The following is a 22,504-nucleotide window of genomic DNA, read 5'->3' as shown; positions in this document are numbered from 1 at the left end:
CTCTAAAATTAAGCCATTCTACTAGAATTCTTTGAGGGGGTCCAGTGGATATAGTGTACTTAGATTTTCAGAAAGCCTTTGACAAGGTCCCTCACCAAAAGCTCTTAAGCAAAGTAAGCTGTCATGTGATAAGAGGGAAGGTCTTCTCATGGATTGGTAACTGGTTAAAAGGTAGGAATAAATGGTCAGTTTTCAGAATGGAGAGAGGAAAATAGTGGTGTCTCCCAGGGGTCTGTACTGGGACCAGTACTATTCAACATATTCATAAATGATCTGGAAAAAGGGGTAAACAGTGAGATGGCAAAATTTGCAGATGATACAAAAGTATTCAAGAAAGTTAAGTCCCAGGCAGACTGCCAAGAGCTACAAAATGCTCTCTCAAAAATCGGTGACTGAGCAATAAAATGGCAGATAAAATTCAATGTTGATAAATGCAAAGTAATGCACATTGGAAAATATAATCCCAATTATGCATATAAATTAGCTGTTACCACTCAAGCAAGAAATCTTGGAGTCATTGTGGATAGTTCTCTGAAAACATCCACTCAATGTGCAGTGGCAGTCAAAAAAGCGAAGAGAATGTTGGCAATTTTTAATAAAGGGATAGAAAATATCATACTGCCTTTATATGAATCTATGGTATGCCCACATCTTGAATACAGTGTGCAGATATGGTTGCCCCATCTCAAAAAGATATATTGGAATTGGAAAAGTTTCAGAAAAGGGTAACAAAAATGATTAGGGGTTTGGAATGACTTCCATATGAGGAGAGATTAATAAGACTGGGACTTTTCAGCTTGGAAAAGAGACGACTAAGGGGGGATATGACTGAGGTCTATAAAATCATGCTTGTTGTGGAGAACGTAAATAAGGAAGCTGGGAATGGGCAACAGGCTGGATCACTTGATGATTACCTGTTCTGTTCATTCCCTCTATGGCACCTGGCATTAGCCACTGTTGGAAGACAGGATACTGGGCTAGATGGACCTTTGGTCTGACCCAGTATGGCTGTTCTTATGTGTGTGTTTGTGTGTAAACACCAGGGAGGGGGGTAAGAACAGCATGTCCCCCTCCCAGCGGGGGAGGGGAGGGGAGAAGCTGCGCAGACCCCAGCATTGCTCCTGGTCTGCTGTCTCTGGCTGGCAGCCCCACCATCTTGCTTAAGTGGCTGCCCCACGAGCGGGGGCAGGGGCAGAGGTAGGCAGCCCAGATGTGCCTACCTTTAAGATGCAATACAGGCACAGTACAGTACATGCTTTTTTTAAAAAAATCTTTGCTGCTGCCTGATTGGTTGCTTCCGGTTTCACATGGTGTCCAGTTGACTGGTCAGCCCGTAACTATGGTGTTCGTATCTTTGCAGCTCTACTGTATTGTCTACAATTTACAGATAGAGAAACTGAGCCATAGAGTTTAAGTGACTCGCCCAAGATCACAGACCAAGTCAATTGCAGAGATAGAAGAGTAGCCCAATAATCTTGGCTCGTGGTCCTGTGCTTGCTACTACACCACATTGCAAAAGTCATACAGCTATATAATCTATGCCTTCCAACCCCTGAAAAGAAGTCATGTTCTTTAAAGCAGTTATGTGAACAGATGTCTAAACAAAATACTCTTGGTACTTTTGCAAACAGTTACTTTTTCATCTTGCTTCAGACCTGATTCTGCCCTTGTTCTGTGCAAAGAACTCCAATTGTTGGGAGTTTCACACTCTCAGTATTGGCGAAATATAGCCCTTTCTTAGCAAAATAAGCATGAGAACCAAATTAAACAACCACCATCACATTGTCCCTGAGATCTTGGAGCAAGATCTTGAGTTCTGTCCAGAAGTTACATTCTGCATGAATGTGCCTATATGTCTACTGATTATTTAGTTGCAGGAAAGTTTAACTCCAACTGCTGCAAAATGAAAAAATATGGTGATGTATGTGTTTAAAAAGGAACATTTACTTTCTGTCAACGTGTTGTCACCATGGCAATGAAACTGGTATTTCTGTATGTTGATAAACTTAAACTGACCTTGTGTCTTAATTCTGATGTTGCAAAACACTGTCTTGCCCTCTGTCTCAATCTTAGCCTCCGAATCATGACCTTTACAGTAAAAAAAATAGTTTAGATAGTGCAAACATAGCCCCTTCTTTCTTTGATTGTCAGAGGAAGAGGTGGTTATCTTGAGAGGAATAATACTGTCCCCTCTGAATTGCTACTTCAAAGTTCCTTGAGCAAGAAAACAGATAAGCATCTTTTAGTAAAATTCACAATTTGAGAAAATAAGTTGCTTAATCAGGACAAGTTAATTGTTGTTCCTTGATGTGTGCCTTATCTCACTCCAGACACAGATCACATACATTCAGATATTTCACATGGTGGCTTTGATATTCATCCTCATAGCTATCTAGACTGTATCTGCAGGGTGTTTGTAATCTCAAAACTAGCACTACCAGTTTCACCCCATTGGTATTTAGGGCTAACAGCTTCCAATATATTTGTGCTTCAAAAAGAAAATTATTTTACATAATGTACATTACAAATTATGAATCATTAGCACATTTGATATTTTCTGTTTTTAGAAGCATATATGTAAATGCCTATTAACAATAGCATAAGCTTACATTAATTGAAAGGAGATGTTTACATTTGGCTTTGTAAAGTAACCAACCTGAAATATTGTAATAATAGGTTCTCATGTTTTCAGTAAACTTTTTTACAGTCTATGTAAAAGGCTAATTGTCAGAAGCTTTCTCTTTTGACCTTTATTATTTAAAGTGCACACAGTACTCCTAAAAATCACCCATGTCAGTCTACCCATATTAAGAACATGTTGATTTTTGACTGAAGTAAAGTTATATAGTACCACTATCAATAGTGTCACCATAAATACTACTCTGAACAACACAATGCCTACATTTTATCAAAATCTACACCAGGCATTAAAATGGGAAATTTTGTGACTAATACAAATTTAATAGTAGATTTTGAGCAGAATTGTAAAAAGAAAAACCCACATATTAGTTAGATTAGTACACACAAAACCATATAGAGAAAGAAAAGACTGAAAACATAGCTGGTAGCAAGATCAAAGCATGCTTGTAACTGAACCTTATCAGCTCTGTTTTTTATTATTAAACAATGTCATTGGACTTTAATTACTAAAATGCGATAGGGAACATTTGTCTAACTGCTAATATGAATTCACATGGGTTGGGCCATTTTATTGCCTAACAACATACACTCTATTGTCTTAGTGTGATTATAAAATATATAACTTCTATTTACAATACATTGTTTAAATATTTTGTAAGAACATAAGAAAGGCCGTACCGGGTCAGACCAAAGGTCCATCTAGCCCAGTATCCTGTCTACCAACAGTGGCCAATGCCACGTGCCGCAGAGGGAGTGAACCTAACAGGCAATGATCAAGTGATCTCTCTCCTGCCATCCATCTCCATCCTCTGACAGACAAAGGCTAGGGACACTGTTCCTTACCCGTCCTGGCTAATAGCCATTAATGGACTTAACCACCATGAATTTATTCAGTTCTCTTTTAAACTCTGTTATAGTCCTAGCCTTCACAACGTTCTCAGGTAAGGAGTTCCACAAGTTGACTGTGCGCTGTGTGAAGAAGAACTTTCTTTTATTTGTTTTAAACCTGCTGCCTATTAATTTCATTTGATGACCCCTAGTTCTTGTATTATGGGAATAAGTAAATAACTTTTCCTTATCCGCTTTCTCCACATCACTCATGATTTTATATACCTCTATCATATCCCCCCTTAGTCTCCTCTTTTCCAAGCTGAAGAGTCCTAGCCTCTTTAATCTCTCGTCATATGGGACCCGTTCCAAACCCTTAATCATTTTAGTTGCCCTTTTCTGAACCTTTTCTAGTGCCAGTATATCTTTTTTGAGATGAGGAGACCACATCTGTATGCAGTATTCGAGATGAGGGCATACCATCAATTTATATAAGGGCAATAATATATTCTCAGTCTTATTCTCTATCCCCTTTTTAATGATTCCTAACATCCTGTTTACTTTTTTGACTGCCTCTGCACACTGCGTGGACATTTTCAGAGAACTATCCACTATGACTCCAAGATCTTTTTCCTGACTTGTTGTAGCTAAATTAGCCCCCATCATATTGTATGTATAGTTGGGGTTATTTTTTCCAATGTGCATTACTTTACATTTATCCACATTAAATTTCATTTGCCATTTTGTTGCCCAATCACTTAGTTTTGTGAGATCTTTTTGAAGTTCTTCACAGTCTGCTTTGGACTTAACTATCTTTAGCAGTTTAGTATCATCTGCAAACTTTGCAACCTCACTGTTTACCCCTTTCTCCAGATCATTTACGAATAAGTCGAATAGGATTGGTCTGAGGACTGACCCTTGGGGAACACCACTAGTTACCCCTCTCCATTCTGAGAATTTACCATTTACTCCTACCCTTTGTTCCCTCTCTTTTAACCAGTTCTCAATCCATGAAAGGACCTTCCCTTTTATCCCATGGCAGCTTAATTTACGTAAGAGCCTTTGGTGAGGGACCTTGTCAAAGGCTTTCTGGAAATCTAAGTAAACTATGTCCACTGGATCCCCTTTATCCACATGTTTGTTGACCCCTTCAAAGAATTCTAATAGATTAGTAAGACACGATTTCCCTTTACAGAAACCATGTTGACTATTGCTCAACAGTTTATGTTTTTCTATGTGTTGGACAATTTTATTCGTAACTATTGTTTCGACTAATTTGCCTGGTACAGACGTTAGACTTACCGGTCTGTAATTGCCGGGATCACCTCTAGAGCCCTTTTTAAATATTGGCGTTACATTAGCTAACTTCCAGTCATTGGGTACAGAAGCCGATTTAAAGGACAGGTTACAAACCTTAGTTAACAGTTCCACAACTTCACATTTGAGTTCTTTCAGAACTCTTGGGTGAATGCCATCTGGTCCCGGTGACTTGTTAATGTTAAGTTTATCAATTAATTCCAAAACCTCCTCTCGTGACACTTCAATCCGTGATAGTTCCTCAGATTTGTCACCTACAAAAGCCGGCTCAGGTTTGGGAATCTCCCTAACAGCCTCAGCCGTGAAGACTGAAGCAAAGAATCCATTTAGTTTCTCCGCAATGACTTTATCGTCTTTAAGCGCTCCTTTTGTATCTCGATCATCGAGGGGCCCCACTGGTGGTTTAGCAGGCTTCCTGCTTCTGATGTACTTAAAAAACATTTTGTTATTACCTTTGGAGTTTTTGGCTAGTCGTTCTTCAAACTCCTCTTTGGCTTTTCTTATTACATTCTTGCACTTAATTTGGCAGCATTTATGCTCCTTTCTATTTGCCTCACTAGGATTTGACTTCCACTTTTTAAAGGAAGTCTTTTTATCTCTCACTGCTTCTTTTACATGGTTAAGCCACGGTGGCTCTCTTTTAGTTCTTTTACTGTGTTTCTTAATTTGGGGTATACATTGAAGTTGGGCCTCTATTATGGTGTCTTTAATAAGTGCCCATGCAGCTTGCAGGGATTTCACTTTAGTCACTGTACCTTTTAAACTTCTGTTTAACTAACCCCCTCATTTTTGCATAGTTCCCCCTTTTGAAATTAAATGCCACAGTGCTGGGCTGTTGAGATGGTCTTCCCGCCACAGGGATGTTGAACGCTATTGTATTATGGTCACTATTTCCAAGTGGTCCTGCTATAGTTACCTCTTGGACCAGCTCCTGCGCTCCACTCAGGACTAAATCTAGAGTTGCCTCTCCCCTTGTGGGTTCCCGTACCAGCTGCTCCATGAAGCAGTCATTTAAAGTATCGAGAAATTTTATCTCTGCATTTCGTCCTGAAGTGAAATGTTCCCAGTCAATATGGGGATAATTGAAATCCCCCACTATTATTGAGTTCTTAATTTTGATAGCCTAATTTCCCTTAGCATTTCATCATCACTATCATGGTCCTGGTCAGGTGGTTGATAATAGATCCCTAATGTTATATTCTTATTAGAGCATGAAATTTCTATCCATAGAGATTCTATGGAACATGCGGATTTGCTTAAGATTTTTACTTCATTTGATTGTACATTTTCTTTCACATATAGTGCGCCCCCGCACGACCTGTTCTGTCCTTCTGATATATTTTGTACCCCGGAATGATTGTGTTCCATTGATTCTTCTCAGTCCAATAGGTTTCTGTGATGCCTATTATATCAATATCCTCCTTTATCACAAGGCACTCTAGTTCACCCATCTTATTATTTAGACTTCTAGCATTTGTGTACAAGCACTTTAAAAACTTGTCACTGTTTATTTGTCTGCCCTTTTCTGATGTATCAGATTCTTTTTTATATGAATGTTTATCATCTGATCTGGCCCCTACTTTATCCTCTTCCATCCTCTGCTCCTGACTATAACCTGGAGATTCTCTATCATTAGACTTTCCCCTGAGAGAAGTCTCTGTCCGAGCCACATGCTCCTCTGCAGCAGTCGGCTTTCCCCTATCTCCTAGTTTAAAAACTGCTCTACAACCTTTTTAATGTTTAGTGCCAGCAGTCTGGTTCCACTTTGGTTTAGGTGGAGCCCATCCTTCCTGTATAGGCTCCCCCCATTCCAGAAGTTTCCCCAGTTCCTAATGAATGTAAACCCCTCCTTTCTACACCATCGTCTCATCCACGCAGTGAGACTCTGAAGCTCTGCCTGCCTACCTGGCCCTGCGCCTGGAACTGGGAGCATTTCTGAGAATGCCACCATAGAGGTCCTGGATTTCAGTCTCCTCCCTAGCAGCCTAAATTTGGCCTCCAGGACATCTCTCCTACCCTTCCCTATGTCATTAGTACCTACATGTACCACGACCACCAGCTCCTCCCCAGCACTACACATAAATCTGTCTAGATACCTTGAGAGATCCGCAACCTTTGCACCAGGCAAGCAAGTCACCATACGGTTCTCCTGGTCATCACAAACCCAGCTATCTACGTTTCTAATGATCAAATCTCCCAATACTGATACCTGCCTTTTCCTAGCAACTGGAGTTCCCTCCCCCGGAGAGGTAACCTCAGTGGGAGAGACAACCCCAGCACTGTCTGGAAGGAGGGTCCCAAATATGGGAAGGTTTCCCTCTGCTCCCGTTGACTGCTCTGCTGCCCTGGGCCTTTCATCCTCCTCAACAGCGCAGGGGCTGTCTGACCGGAGGTGGGATAATTCTACAGTGTCCCGGAAAGCCTCATCAACATACCTCTCTGCCTCCCTTAGCTCCTCCAGTTCCGCCACCCTTGACTCCAGAGTCCGTATGTGGTCTCTGAGGGCCAGGAGCTCCTTGCACCGAATGCACACATATGCCACCCGCCCATGCTACACTCAGTGCAATAAACTGGATAGCCCCCACTCTGCAGCTGGGCTTTTGCCTGAATTGTCTCCTAGTTAATGAAGGGGTTGTTTAAAGCAAGAAGTTTTGAATGTAGTTTGGGCTATAGGTTTTAAGGGGAATAAAGGGTTTAAGATAGAACCGGCAAGGGATCCGCGCTCCCTTCCTGCTCCCCTTCGAAACTCCCTGTTAGCAGCCCCTAGTCGCAAAAGCTTCCTGGTCACTTGTGCGCTGCTTTATAAAGCCCTGGCCTGGGTGAATGCCCCGCCCACTGATTAAGGCTCAGCCAATTACCAGAAGCTTCTAGCCTTCAGACCTTCCTTTGAAGCTCACAGCTTCCAACTGCCAGCCACAGCACACGGACCTTCAAACAAACAAACAAACAGACTGACAAACACAAGCTCAGCACACAGCAAGTAACCCCCAAACACAAACAAACACACACTACAGACAGTCACTTACCCCAAGGATCCTGTATTTGCTCCTCCTTCTCCTGGAGAACTCCCTTGCGAAACTCCCTGTTAGCAGCCCCTGTTCGCAAAAGCTCCCTGGTCGCTTGTGCGCTGCTTTATAAAGCCCTGGCCTGGGTGAATCTTGCTAAACAATAATTTTGTCATTAGAATGGACAGAATAAAACTGCTTTAGGGAAACAGTATTTCCTCTATTTGTAATGAAATTCTCGTCATTCAAATATTTTGGATATCTAGCTTTAGAAGCCAGCACATAAACCATGATATCTTTCTTCTTCCCCTCTCCTGTTCTGCTTGAACTCTAACACCAACTTTCCAATGGGCTTTAACTGTAAGAGGCAATTATTTAGAAAGCTGAATTGGCGGTGTTTCTTGAGACTATTTAAAATATTCTGTATGAGATCCTCACGCCTGCTCCAGCCACTTTATGCTAGGTAAAAGGGCCAGAGCAGCATAAAGGGGATCGAAAAGCCTGTATTTGGCTGAGGATTTCCCACAGCGAGGGTGCAGTGGAAGAGAGCTGTAAGGCTGTTGGTCGAGGATCTTATGACAAGCCCTGGTGTAGGGGGATGTGTCAGTGGTGGGACGGGAGCACACAGCACTGCTGTGGCTTGTAGGGCATCCTGGGCAGGTTGTTGTAACGTAGACAGCCCCAGGGTTGTCCAACTTATGTTGGAGACTTCTCCACCCTCCAGAATACCACAAGACTGGGAGGGGGCAAAGGTAGCATAAGCCACCAGATACCCTCTCCACACTTAGAGCTGCGAGTTCTCATCGTCTGTGTATTGGTTTACTTTCTTCCGGCTAGGAACTGTAACTCTACTTGTAATAAGAGTAGTAATAATAATATAGCAATAAAAAAATACGGTATGGTAGAGAAAAAAACCCGAACAGTACAGGCACTATAGAAGAGACGTCCCAGATAACTTCTCTGATAAAAGAACTGCAAACTGTTGTAAGTGTATATAATGTACGAGAACATAGTCCATGATGGCATGTGTTGCTTAAGGGTTTCTAGGGAAGTCCTTGTATATGCCCATGGAAGGTCCACTTTAAAAAAAATTGAAATTTAATATATCAAGGAAAGAAAACCAATACAAAAAGAATACCAACGTCTGGTTCTGTTGGATTTTTCAACAGTCATTGATGTCGCTGACACAAGATATTGTGGGATCTTGTGGAATGGACAAACAGCTCTCCAGTAGCTTTGGTCCTTCTTGGAGAGATCCCACAAGGTCACGCTGGCCAACTGTTGTCCACTCCAAAGGCACTCAGATGTGATCTGTACGGTTCTGTCTTATCTCCCCTCCTGTCCAATGTTTATATGAAATAACTAGATGAGCTGGGAAGCATTGTAATCATGCTATTTATTATTTTTCAGGTTCACACATCATTCTACATTATTGGTGTTTTACAACAATAAAGATAAAATTAAAGTCCTTTTTTGCTGAGAGCACCGTATATTAACTCTTCAAGGCTTCCATATAATCATTTCTGATTTAATTATATGCCTGTTTCTGTCCATGAAACCAAGAAGTTTATTTTCAACTTCATTTTGAACGGGTGTTGAAATGCAAGTAAGCAGCTGGGGAGAGGCCTTCAGGTTCATGGATAACACTGCTGGGGAAATAATCAGAGCTTTCAGGTGTTTTTAATCGCAGAATTTGAAAGACATTGAGTCCTAGAAAGCATACTGAAAAGGATATTCCTATCATTCAGATTGGGAAAGGCATCATAGGTTACCCATATCCAACAACTGGTACAGTTCCAGGATTTTTATTTGTTGCCTATTTAATGTCTTAGAGTTCTGATGCATCTAACACTAGTTCCACATGCCCATTCTGTTAACACCTCACAAAGCAAGGGATCACTGGAACATCTAGAAGGGCATTTAGTATGGTGTACACTCAAGGATCATTCATATTTAGAACGCATGCACTTTCACAGAAAGTACCTTTTTATTTGTAATACTGATTGCAAGACTGTTATTATTGCCAGAAAAGACTTTGGTGAGCTGACACAGGAGTTCCCTATGGTGTTGTAGAGTCAGAGCAATTATAGTGCCCCACAGCACAATGTATCATGTTCTCTGTGTCAGGAAGGAGTGGTTTACTTGGATTAGAGCCAACTCTCTAATCAGTAGCAATAGTTCAGAAGGGGGGGGTTACAGGAGAATTATGTGCTGATTACACATTATTAATAGTCAAAATTAAATTCCTACAATATGTTAATGAGCTACAGGATCTATTAGTCATAGCCCATAAACTTCTGGATAGCTGGATATGCATTCAAGATCCTACTAACCTTACAAAAGGGTTGGAGTGGAGACTAAAATAAGAAGTAGTAAGGGAAGGAATTTGACAAAAGGGTTAGAAATAAGTATATAGAGAAAAAGAAACACAAACTATATGGAACAGTACTTCCTTTGGGAATGCTAGTATCGTTAGTCCTAGCATTTCTTAGAGCCCTCTATCAGTAGGACCACTCACTGCATGTCTTAGGAGGGATACAGAGATGACCCTCTTAAAACTAGGAATCAAAAGAGACCGGAATTATTGGCTGAAAAGTTACATATTGGCCTATTGACTTAAGGGGAGAGTTCGAATGGTCTGTTATGATTGTTAGATCAGGTCCTAGTGTTTGTGCAGTGATGCCAAATAGATGACATTATCATGTTTTGTGCATCATGGTAATACAGTAATGGGTATAGATATAAATATTGTACAGTAGAGCTACTTTAAGAATCAGTGCATATAATGAATCGTGTGTCCTTCCCACATATGTAACCTGAAAGTAGCCTGGTGAAGCCAATTGAAATGAAGGCCTTGATCCCACACAGTTGGGATGAATTGCAGTTGTTAGTGATAAGCTGCAAGGTTCATGGAGTGTCTCAAAATTGTAACTATAAATCAGGGAAGTTACCCATGCTGCCTGCTCCTACATAGCCTAGCTTGAGTAAGAGTGGTCATACTGCAAAACAACACTCGACCCACACACAGTGACTTGTAATGGCAGCTGAGAAGTTGCACTAATTTGAGCTGTAGTATGTACCTTCTGGGATGCCAACCAACACAAGTTAGAAACTCCATCACACTCATGTTGAGGGGTTTTGTGTGTGAAGGGGAAACATGTTAGGGGCAACTTAAGTTATTACTAGAGTGACTCCTGCAGTGAAGATAAGCCCTCTGTTGCTTTTCGGACATAAAGGTGCTGCAGATGCAATGTTATGGACACCTGGGAGCCAGTACCTCATATCAGTTCAACCACAACTTCTGACTGCTTACTAATCTGCACTGATAGGCTCAGAAGGATTGTAACCATAGTGTGGAGTGGGATGAAAATATATTTATATTGCCAAGTCCCCCTAGTGGATTTCAGGGAGTCTATGGCATGTCTCCCTTGTCATGGTAAAAGCGCTGCTAAGAGTAGGGGTTAGGATTTATTTACTTTTTTTTAGGGATGGGGCCCTTTTTGAGGGAATGTGAGGAGTTAGGCTGGGGTTGTGGAGTGGAAAGCTCCTCCTGCGTTAGGCCTTGCATGACTATTGCCCAGAAAACTTTGGTGAGCTTACACAGGAGAATACCAGTCTCCTTTCTTATGGGGTCGTAGAGTCAGAGCAATTAAAGTGCCCCACGGCATTGTATATCATTTCTCTGCCTCAGTAAGGAGTGGTTTACTTGGATTAGAGCCAACTTTCTAATCAGTAATTGTCTCACTGTCTTTTGTACCCACCCCTCCACCCCATCTATATCCGTCTGTCTCTTGTCTTACACTAAGGCCTTGTCTACACATAAACTACTGCAGCTGTGCTGTAGTGCTTCAGTGAAGACGCTACCCACGCCAATGGGAGGGCTCCTCCTGTCAGTGCAGATAATCCACTTTCCCAAGAAGTAGCATCTAGATCGAGGGGAGAATTCTCCCATCGACCTAGTTCTAGCCATACCAAAGGTGAGATTGGTTTAACTGTGTCGCTTAGGGGTGTGGATTTTTCACACAGCCTGCGTGTTAATTTTCTAATGTAGATCAGTCCTTAGATTGCAAGGTCTGTGGGGCAGAAACTGTTTTTCTGTTCTATCTGTGCAACACCTGGAACAGTGGGGTTCCCGGTCCATGGCTATGATTCCTAAGCACTATGAGTTAGATTTACAAAGGGAGTTAGGTGCCCACCTGTCACTTTAGGTGCTTAAATCCAAAACATAGGTCGCCACTGAGCAGGGCTTTTGAGGACCTAACTGGAGGTGCCTAAATTTCTGCTAGTGGACATGTACAATGCTGCTTCAGTCCTAGCTCATACTGAAGTCCCAGTTGGATCCTTAAACTATCTTGCCCAATCTGGGAGATGTTGTCAGAGCACGCCTACTAGGTCAAGGTCAGTACAACACACAGGTGGTGGTACCACCCTAGTTTATACTCCAATAGCCCAGGGGTTAGTGCACTCACCCATGATGTGGGAGACCCAGGTTCAAATGCCCACTCTGCCTCATGTGGAGCAGCGACTTGAAGCAAGGTGTCCCATATCCCAAGTGAGTTCCCTAATCATTGGGCTACAGAATCAATCTTTCTTACCCACTGAATATTTAAGTATTTTATACAAAGTGGAACAACTTTCAACGGGAAAGTGGGAAATAGCTGCCCTAGAGTACCTATTGCCAAGTGGTTAGGGCACTCACCTAGGAGGGAGACCTGGCTTCAAGTCCCTGTTCTACATCTCACACAGTGTGGATTTGAACCCTGGTCTCCCACATCCTGAGCAAGTGCTGCACCACCTCCTCCTTACTTTTTTTTGAAAAAGGACTGACCTGGTTTAGGTGCCTAACTTTGGAGAGGGTTCACAGCTGTGATCCCAAGCAGAGGGGGTGCCTCTCACTAGACATTTATCTCTGAGGGGCACGCACACCCCTCTCCTCAGCTCTTCCTACTGTCCAGCTTAGGTGGCTCCCCATTCAGCCTGATGGCTTTTGTGAATCCCATTCTTAGGCGTCTTACCCTTCCCCAGACATTGCATAGGGAGCCTGGGTGCCTGAGGGCTATGGATGCCAGTTAGGCATTGCACTGCTGAATCTAAGTCCCCTTGGTAGCTCTAGGCTTATGGTAACACTCTCTCTGCTTATTGTATTTATAATTTGTAAGTGGTTTAATGAGTTCACACAAGAAGTCTGTTGCAGAGCCAGGAAAGAACTCAGAACACATGAGTTCCAGTCTAGTGCCTTAAGCATAGAGCCATCCTTCCTCTGCTATACTTTGTGGATGCAACATATTTACCCATGCCTTTAGATTATTGGCCCTTCTTAAGAAGAACACCAGTTTGGCACTGACCTTTCTCTGAACAGCAGCATATACAGTTACAGTGCTATAGATGTGATTAAAAGTAATTATTTCTAAGGATAGATTGATAAACTCAATTTGTTGCAGCAGTTCTGAAGAAAAAGCAGATTGTTTTGCTTGTTTAAGATTTTTGCAAGCTACTTTCCCCATGGGGCTGAAACCTAACTTTTCAGCATTGTGAATCCATTTTCCTCTTTTGACTGAATCAATTTCTCTTGTGTTACTCTTCCCTCCTAACGGGTCATGATTAAAATGCACAAGTGACTTAACCACAACACACACACAACTAATCATCACTGCATGCAACAGTCTTTGTGAAACCACTCACACTGATGGCTTTGCTCTTCTATGCCAGCTGTTTTCCTCAGTTCACACATAAACTTGTGTATGCATTTAGCTTGCCTGTTAACTGACATCACACAGAAACAGCAGAAAAATGGGAGAGGAGATTGTCTCATATTCACAGAATAGTAGTACATAAAGCTGAATATGAAATGTACATGGACAGACACAAAAGAAAAAAACCACCCAGCTATACAAACAGTTAGCACATAGCAAGCAAGGCTGTAATTCTACCTTGCACTAGCCTGTCACATACTAACTGTCCATGTGGACCCTGTGGCCATGCAGTAAAAGTTCCCTAGCACACTTTGATCTGCTCTACCTTGAAATGGGAGTAGATCAAAGTGCACTACAGAAGGTGAAGTGCAGGGCAGCAGTGTCCACATGAACAGTTAATGTGCAGCAGGGTAGTGCAAGGTAGATTTAAACATGAGCTTGCCCTGTACTAACAGTTGATATAGACATGCCCCCAACCTCAACTCCCATTAGAAGACGATGCTTTATGTACATTAACCTCTAACAGTGTGATGAGGGTTTTATCAGATTTGCACTTTGTCACAGATCCTTCAGAGGAAAAAAGGATGCTCTTATACTTTAGGGAGTGTCATACATCATGGGAAAACTGGATTTATTCCTGACTCTGCCATAGACTTCCTTTGGGATGTGGAACAGTCAATCTCCCAATTCCCCATGCATAAAACGAGATTATACTTCCCTACCTGATAAGCGTATTGTGAAGCTACAGTAATTGGGTGAGATCCTCAAGCCCATTCCAGCCCCTTTAGGCTGAAGAAAAGGACCAGAGCAGCATAAATGGGCCTTAAAAGTCCCAGTTCCAGCTGAGGTTTCCTTCAGTACAGCCAGGACAGTAGACAGCAGTGAGCCCTTGTGCAGGAAGCATGCTGGGAACAGGAGGGATATGTGAAGAGTAAGGCCATAACACTGCAGCCTACAGGGCAACTGGGGGAGGCTGCCATAATTTAGAGGCCCCCAGGACTGTGTATGGTATGCTGGGGGCCTCTCCAACTTCTTGGCCAAGGCAAAAAAAAGTGCCTTAAAGTCCCCCGTGCTGCACAAGAGATGCAGCACAGAATCTTGCCCGTGGTATATGTAAGGTACTTGTATACTGTGCTGTGTACGCCAAGGTTTTTTCTTCAATGAGGGCTGTCTGCATGGGAAATTAAGCCAAATTAATTAACCATATGAATTCAACACATCCTTCCATGCTGATGATGCTCGTTAAAAAAATAATGCAGCAATTAAATTTGTGACTGTACTTCTTGGGGGAGAATTGTATGTCTCCTGCTCTGTTTTACCCGCATTCTGCCATATATTTCATGTTATAGCAGTCTTGGATTATGACCCAAAACATGTTGTTCATTTTAAGAACACTTTCACAGCAGATGTGACAAAACACAAAGAAGGTGTGATTTCTAAAAATCGATAAGCTCATTTGGAAGTAAAGTGGCCTTAGTTTGCTTTAGCTTTGAGTTAAACTAAAGCAAAGATTTTTGTTTTGTTTTGTAGTGACGAGCTAGGAGAATACATCACAAAGTCTAAGCAACAGGTCAGAAAAATGAGCGCTGGAGAGTGCACAACAGGAGGAAGAAAAGGTATCTCAGAGATGAAAATTGGTCTGTGTATGTAAAGTGGCTAGGAAGTGTTGGTATACAAATCCAAAGAATACATTAAAAGAAGAAAAGTCACAGCTTCTATGTGGTCCAATCACTGCTTATTGTACATCAGTTCAGTTCAACTTTATTAACAAAAAGGAAACAACAACGACAATCAGTTTCTACATTATCTTTCCTTCCGCAAAAGGGGGAGCGAAGAGGCAGGTTTGCCCCCCAGCGTGAAGCTACTGCTGACACCTTGATCACTTTACACAACATCACCCAGTACAGGTCTGTCACATCTTAGGCGCATTTAACATGTGCGATTTCAGCTTTACTCGGTTGGCAAAAACAAGAGAGAGAAAAATAATTTAAATAGTGTTTCTGTAGTGTAGGCGATCCCGCCTGCCATTACACCCAATGTAATTTTGACTATACCTGATTTTGGCTTTAGGCGCTGGCTGCGGAAGGTAACCCCAGCGCAAGATGAGACAGACCTGTAGCGTGCCAGACACGTGACTGCTGGTCCCGTAGCCTGACAGGAACCCGGCACTTCCGCCCCCAGCTTCGGAGAAGGGGGCAGGGGGCAGAGCCGCGGGCGCTACCGCCGCGGCTGTCGGGATTTGGGAGACACTTGCGGGCAAAGGCTCCGCTCCCCGCCACTGGCCGCACGAACAACAGCCACGTGCGGAGCTGCCAGCAAATGTTCCCCGCGGCTGGGCCGCTCCCCGTCAGCCCGCGCCCGGCACGGACCCGGACCCGGCCACCTCGGCCGGGATGGCCGCGAGGAGGGCGCTTGGCCCCGCCACACCCAGGCCAGGCTCCGGCCCGGCGCCTGCCGCGGCAGCCCCGCAGGGGGAGCGGCCCGGAGCAGGGCGGGGCGCCCCTTGCCCCAGCGGGGCCGCGACACCCCGGCGCCCCCGTTACCTGGCCCGCGTGGTTTTCCCGGAGCCGGGCAGGCCGCGCAGCAGGTAGAGGCGTTTGCGGAAGCGGCGCCTGCGGGGCTGCGCCCGGGCCGGGGGCTGCAGGCTCAGGGCCCCGAAGGCGCGGACCAGGCTCCCCTCCATGGGCGCGGAGCGGGCAGCTGCCAGCCGCCAACAGCGGCCCGTCAGCAGCAGCGGCTCGGCTGGCACTGAGCATGCGCGCTAACAGCCCAGCTGGGCATGGCCACGTGCTCCGGGGCGCGCGGGGCTGGGCAGGGCCGAGCTGACGGCGGCGGCAGGACGAGGGGCGGGGCCCCAGGCCCAGCTCAGGGGGGGGAGCGGGGGTTGAGCCCGTGCGCGAGGCGCTGCCAGCCGCGGGGGGAGGGGGAACCGGTATCCCAGGTCCGCTGAGCCGGCTGCAGCGCCTGGGGGCAGAGGCGGCGGCTCGTAGCGCCGGGTTCCCAGGGCTGGGCCCGTCACGGCACCGCGCCAGAGCCCAGTGTCCGCCCACGGCCCCACCTGCGCCCATGCGGTGAGTCGCTCAAGGAGCCGCGAGTCTGGGACGTCTGTTTCCCGCCGCTACCACAACCAGTTCTAATGGCCAGGGGTTGACAAGTGTATAAAGCCTCAGCAGGTGACAAGCTTGCCTTGCCGGCTGGCCTGGTTGCTGAACTGGGGTCTGGGCCTTTCCCTTGCCAGGCACATACATGCATTTTTTTTTTACACAGATTTATTTGGGGGGCTCATCTGATGTCAGGGTGACTGATTTCCTGGGTTGATGGCAAAACTTTGGGTTCCTTTAATCCACCAAAGGGGATTCCACCTTTGTCAACTGTTATTTTGCCTCTGTCCAGCACCCTCGTCCTTTTTTACGTCCCCGCTTGTGTTTAGAACATGGTTCACTACAGGTCACATTTTTAAAAGTTGAAAGCATCTGGCTGCTTTTGAAAAGCCCACTAGTTGCCTAAATACATTTAAAAATCTGGCCCTAAGAAGCACTATACTCTTGTGTATTAAATCCTTCTCAAACATAAATGTCTACTGTAATTTTTACTCAAGATAGGTACAACCGCAAGATAGATTGGCAATAGGGTGACCAGATAGCAAGTATGAAAAATCAGGACGGGGGAAATAGGCACCTATATAAGACAAAGCTCAGAATATAGGGACTGTCTCTCTAAAATCAGGACATCTGGTCACCCTAATTGGTGTCATTCAAAACCTGTTAAAGCATTTTAAACTAAAGGAACTAATAAAGGCTTCCCTGTCCCCCTCAATTTCCCTCATTACTTCCCTAAGTAAGGGCTTGTCTAGATCATGTGACAGTAAAGGTGTGAAGTTAATGTATATACATTACAGTGCCTTAAACCTGTGTGGATGATTTTATTGAAAAATGAAGTGCCTTTAGCTTTGACAACGGCAGTCAGGGCAACCCTAGATTGCAGGACTCACTCCCAAACCCTCTATTAATCATCAGGTCTTTGACTTGTCTTTAACATTTTAAAAATTTTGTACTGGCCAGGTGTAACCCACATTTGATTTTTTTAAGTCCAAAAAGAAGGGGTGAAGTAATGGAGCACTCATCTTAACTTTTCCTGTAGAAGAGCCTTGGCAATATTTCATAGGTGTAAATATTGGCCTGACAAAATTACAAGAAATGGTTTAAAATAGGGCAGTCAAGTGATTAAAAAAATTAATCATGATTAATCGTGCAATTAATCGCACTGTTAAAGAATAATAGAATAACATTTATTTAAATATTTTTGGATGTTTTCTACATTTTCAAATATATTGATTTCAATTACCACACCAAATACAAAGTGTACAGTCTCACTTTCTATTATTTTTTATTACAAATATTTGCACAGTAAAAAACAAAAAATAGTATTTTTCAATTCACCTAGTACAATTAATGTAGTGCAATCTCTTTATCATGAAAGTTGAACTTACAAATGTAGAATTACCTACAAAAAAATAACTGCACTCAAAAATAAAACAATGGAAAATGTAAGAGCCTGTATGTCCACTCAGTCCAACTTCTTATTCAACCAATCGCTCAGACAAACAAGTTTGTTTACATTTTCAGGACATAATGCTGCTCGCTTCTTGTTTACAATGTTACCTGAAAATGACAACAGGTGTTTGCATGGCACAGTTGTAGCCAGCATCACAAGATATTTAAGTGCCAGATGCTCTAAAGATTCATATGTCCCGTCATGCTTCAACCACCCTTCCAGAGGACATGCGTCCATGCTGATGATGGGTTCTGCTTGATAACGATCCAAAGCAGTGCGGAGCGACGCATGTTCATTTTCATCATCTGAGTCAGATGCCACCAACAGAAGGTTAATTTTCTTTTTTGGTGGTTCGGGTTCTGTAGTTTCCGCATTGGAGTGTTGCTCTTTTAAGAGTTCTGAAAGCATGCTCCATACCTCGTCCTTCTCAGATTTTGGAAGGCACTTCAGATTCTTAAATCTTGGGTCGAGTGCTGCAGCTATCTTTAGCAATTTCACATTGGCACCTTCTTTGCGTTTTGTCAATCTGAAGGAAATTTAATTAACACTTTTTTTTAAACGAGCGTCATCAGCATGGAAGCATGTCCTCTGGAATGGTGGCCAAAGCATGAAGAGGCATACAAATGTTTAGCTTATCTGGCATGTAAATTCCTTGCAATGCCAGCTACAAAAGTGCCATGCAAATACTTGTTCTCACTTTCAGGTGACATTGTAAATAAGAAGCAGGCAGCATTATGTCCTGTAAATGTAAACAAACTTGTTTGTCTGAGCGATTGGCTGAACAAGAAGTAGGACTGAGTGGGCTTGTAGGCTCTAAAGTTTTACATTGTTTTGGTTTTTTGAGTGCAGTTATGTAACAAAAAACAAATCTACATTTGTAAGTTTCATTTTCATGAGAGAGATTGCATTATAGTACTTGTATGAGGTGAATTAAAAAACACTTTATTTTTTCAGTGCAAATATTTGTAATAAAAAATAATATAAAGTAAGCACTGTACACTTCGTATTTTGTGTTGTAATTGAAATCAATATAATTGAAAATGTAGAAAAGCATCCAAAATATTTAATAAATTTCAATTGGTATTCTATTAACAGTGCAATTAATCACAATTAATTTTTTATTCATGATTAATTTTTTGAGTTAATCATGTGAGTTAACTGCAATTAATCAACAGCCCTAGTTTAAAGTTAAAATGTAGGTGATCTTACTCCTTCTTTCTGCCCGGTGCTGGTCAGGACATCTTTCATGAGCAGGAGAATGAAGGCCTAATAGTGCCAAGATATATCCTGCTGTGCACACAGAGGATATTGGCCTAGCTGTACAGGGATCCACTCTATAAGCAATACATATCACGTGGTGGCACTCTTGTCCCATTAGAATTAACCAAATGATCCATGTTTTTGGTGCTTTAAATATAAAGATTCCTCTTTGATTTCAGCTTCTGCCTGCTCAATAATCACACATGATATAAACCTTATCTTGTACTAAGTACATGCTCCCAGGAAAAGTTAACTTACAAACACAGCAGTTGTTGTGTTTACACCTTTTTTACATTATGATGGTAATAGTAATGAGTTCATTATTGCAATATCCACAAAGATGTGAGGACGCAGTAGGAGAGGCTGCAACAAAAATATTTAAAACATTGTGGTGGTGGTGTCTCAGCACACATGCAAAGTGCAGGGTCCATTACTGAGGGTTGCCAACTTTCTGACTGCAGAAAACTGAACACCTTTGCCCCGCCCCTGCCCCAAGTCCTGCCCATGCTCACTCCATCCCCTCTCCCTCCATCGCTTGCTCTCCCCCACCCTCGCTTACTTCCTCATTTCCACAGGGCGGGGGGGTGGGGCCTGGGATGAGGGTTTTGGGGTGCAGGAGGGGGCTCTGGGCTGGGGGGGTGGAGGAGAGGGGTTCGGCGTGTTTGAGGGGGCTTCGGGCTGGGGCAGGGATTTGGAGTGCAGGGGGGGTTGAGGACTCCGACTGAGGGTGCAGGCTCTGGGGTGGGGCGTGCAGGAGGGGGCTCCTGGCTGGGGACAAGAGGTTCAGAGTGCATCTGGGGGCTCAGGTCTGGGGCAGGAGGTTGGGGGCTCTGGGAGGGAGTTTGGGTGCACGAGGAGGTTCAGGGTTGGGGTGAGTGAGTGGGTTTGGGGTAGGCTCCAGGTGGCGCTTTCCTGAGGCAGCCCCCAAATGTGGCAACATGTCCTACGGCTCCTAGATGCAGGGGCTGCCAGGGAGGGTCTGCATGCTGCCTTCATCCACAGATGCGGCCCCCGCAGTTCCTGACCAATGGGAGCTATGGAGCCAGGGCTCGGGGCATGGGCAGCGCATGGAGCCCCTGTGGCAGCCCCTGTGCCTAGGAGTCAAAGGATGTCACCACTTCCAGGAGCTGCATGGAGCCAGGGGAGCAGGCAGGGAGACTGCCTTCGCCCCTCTACACCGTCAACCAGACTTTTAACGATCAGGTCAGCGGTGCTGACTGGAGCTGCCAGAGTCCCTTTTCAACTGGGCATTCCAGTCAAAAACCAGACACCTGGCAACCCTACCATTACCTGACCAAGAAACATCCAAAAACCAGATGTGGCAGTTACTAGATATGTTCTATATTTGTTTCCGAAGCTATAAAGGATGTTTTCATTGTAGGCAAGCCACTTGACAGGTCACTCTGTGTTTATTCACCTTACAGCTGAGCTAATCAGACCTCAAGAAGGGGAAATGTTATAAACATATCTGCTGAAGATAGCTCTGTGACATCAGTGGGTGATCAATGCAAGACTATGCACGTTGGCTGAGAGGTGGTTTTGTTGACAACACTGAGAAATGTTTTGAAAAGGAGGATGCTGAGGTTCTTATGAAGATCTGAAGAAGCCAGGCATATGTGCTACATATTATGGCCACATTATAGAATCAGAGAAATGACAGAAATGTACGGCTGGAAAGGACCTAAAGAAGTCACCGACTCCAGCCCCCTGCACTGAGGCAGGACCAAGTAAACCTAGACCATCCCTGACAAATATTTGTCCAACCTGTTCTTAGAAACCTTCAATGATGGAGATTCCACAACCTCCTTGGAAACCTATTCCAGGTTTTAACTACTCTTATAGTTAGTTTTTCCTAATATCTACCCGAAATCTCTCTTACTGCAGATTAAGCCAATTAGTTTTTCTCCCACCTTCCATGAACATACAGAAGAATTGTTCACAGTTCTCTTTAACAGCTTTTAACATATTTGAAGAATATTAACAGGTCCCCCTCAATCTCCTTTTCTCAAGACTAAACATTCCCACCTTTCCTCCTAGATCAGGTTCTTTTATAATTTTTGTTGCTCTCCTCTGGATTCTCTCCAGTTTGTCCACATGTTTCCTAAAGTGTGCTGTCCAGAATTGGACACAGAACTCTAGCTTAGGCCTCACTAATGCAGAGTAGAGTGAGACAATTACCTCCCGTGTCCTACATACGACACCCGTTGATACATCCCAGAATATTAGCCTTTTTCTTAGCTGCAACATACTGTTGATTCTCATTCAATCTGTGATTTACTATAACCCCCACATCTATTTCAGCAGTACTAACACCTAGCCAGTTATGCGCCATTTTTTAGTTGTGCATTTGATTTTTCTTAAGTGAAGTACTTTGCACATGTCTTTACAGAATTTCATCTTGTTGATTTCAAACCAATTCTCTAATTTGTCAAGGTCATTTTGAATTCTAATCCTGTCCTCCGAAGTGCTTGCAACTCCTCCCATCTTGCTGTCATCCACAAATTTTATAAACATATGTTCCACTCTGCTATCCAACTCATTAATGAAAATATTGAATAGTACTGGATCCAGGACTGAGCTCTGTGGGATCCTACTGGCCCCACCCTCCCAGTTTGACAGCAAACAATTGATAACTATTCTTTGAGTACAGTCTTTCAACCAGTTGTGCACCCATCTTACAGTAATTTCATCTAGACAGGTATCAGAGGGGTAGCCGTGTTAGTCTGAATCTGTAAAAAGCAACAGAGGGTCCTGTGGCACCTTTGAGACTAACAGAAGTACTGGGAGCATAAGCTTTCGTGGGTAAGAACCTCACTTCTTCAGATGCAAGTGAGGTTCTTACCCACGAAAGCTTATGCTCCCAGTACTTCTGTTAGTCTCAAAGGTGCCACAGGACCCTCTGTTGCTTCATCTAGACAGTATTTCACTAGTTTGCTTATGAGAATGTCACATGGAACTGTGATAAAAGCCGCAGATATATCATGTTTACTTCTTCCCCTCATCCAACAGGTCAGTAACCCTGGCAAAGAAGGAAATTATAATGGTTGGTATGATTTGTTCTTGACAAACCCTTATAATTTTATTATCCTCTAGGTGCTTACAAATTGATTTTTAAATTTATTTTTTAAATTGACAGTATTCCTTTAAGAGTCAAACCTCAAAACCTTTTCTTTTTCATTAAAAAAAAAAAAAAAAGATACTGAGAGA

General features: G+C 43.5%; 1 protein-coding gene across 1 annotated transcript in view; it reads right to left on the bottom strand.

The window, feature by feature from the left end:
- Positions 1-16,255, bottom strand: part of N4BP2L1 (NEDD4 binding protein 2 like 1) — a 28,519-nt gene extending 12,264 nt beyond the window's left edge. Inside the window, exon 1 of the mRNA XM_034758655.1 lies at positions 16,027-16,255. Coding sequence (XP_034614546.1) covers positions 16,027-16,166 — 140 coding nt within the window. The 5' untranslated portion in view covers positions 16,167-16,255. The remainder of the gene's footprint in view (positions 1-16,026) is intronic.
- Between the last annotated feature and the right edge of the window lie 6,249 nt (positions 16,256-22,504).

Source organism: Trachemys scripta, chromosome 1 (assembly GCF_013100865.1).
Source record: "Trachemys scripta elegans isolate TJP31775 chromosome 1, CAS_Tse_1.0, whole genome shotgun sequence".
NCBI classification, from domain to species: domain Eukaryota; kingdom Metazoa; phylum Chordata; order Testudines; family Emydidae; genus Trachemys; species Trachemys scripta.
The sequence above is the reverse complement of the archived record's forward strand: the minus strand, read 5'-3'. Positions and strand labels throughout refer to the sequence as shown.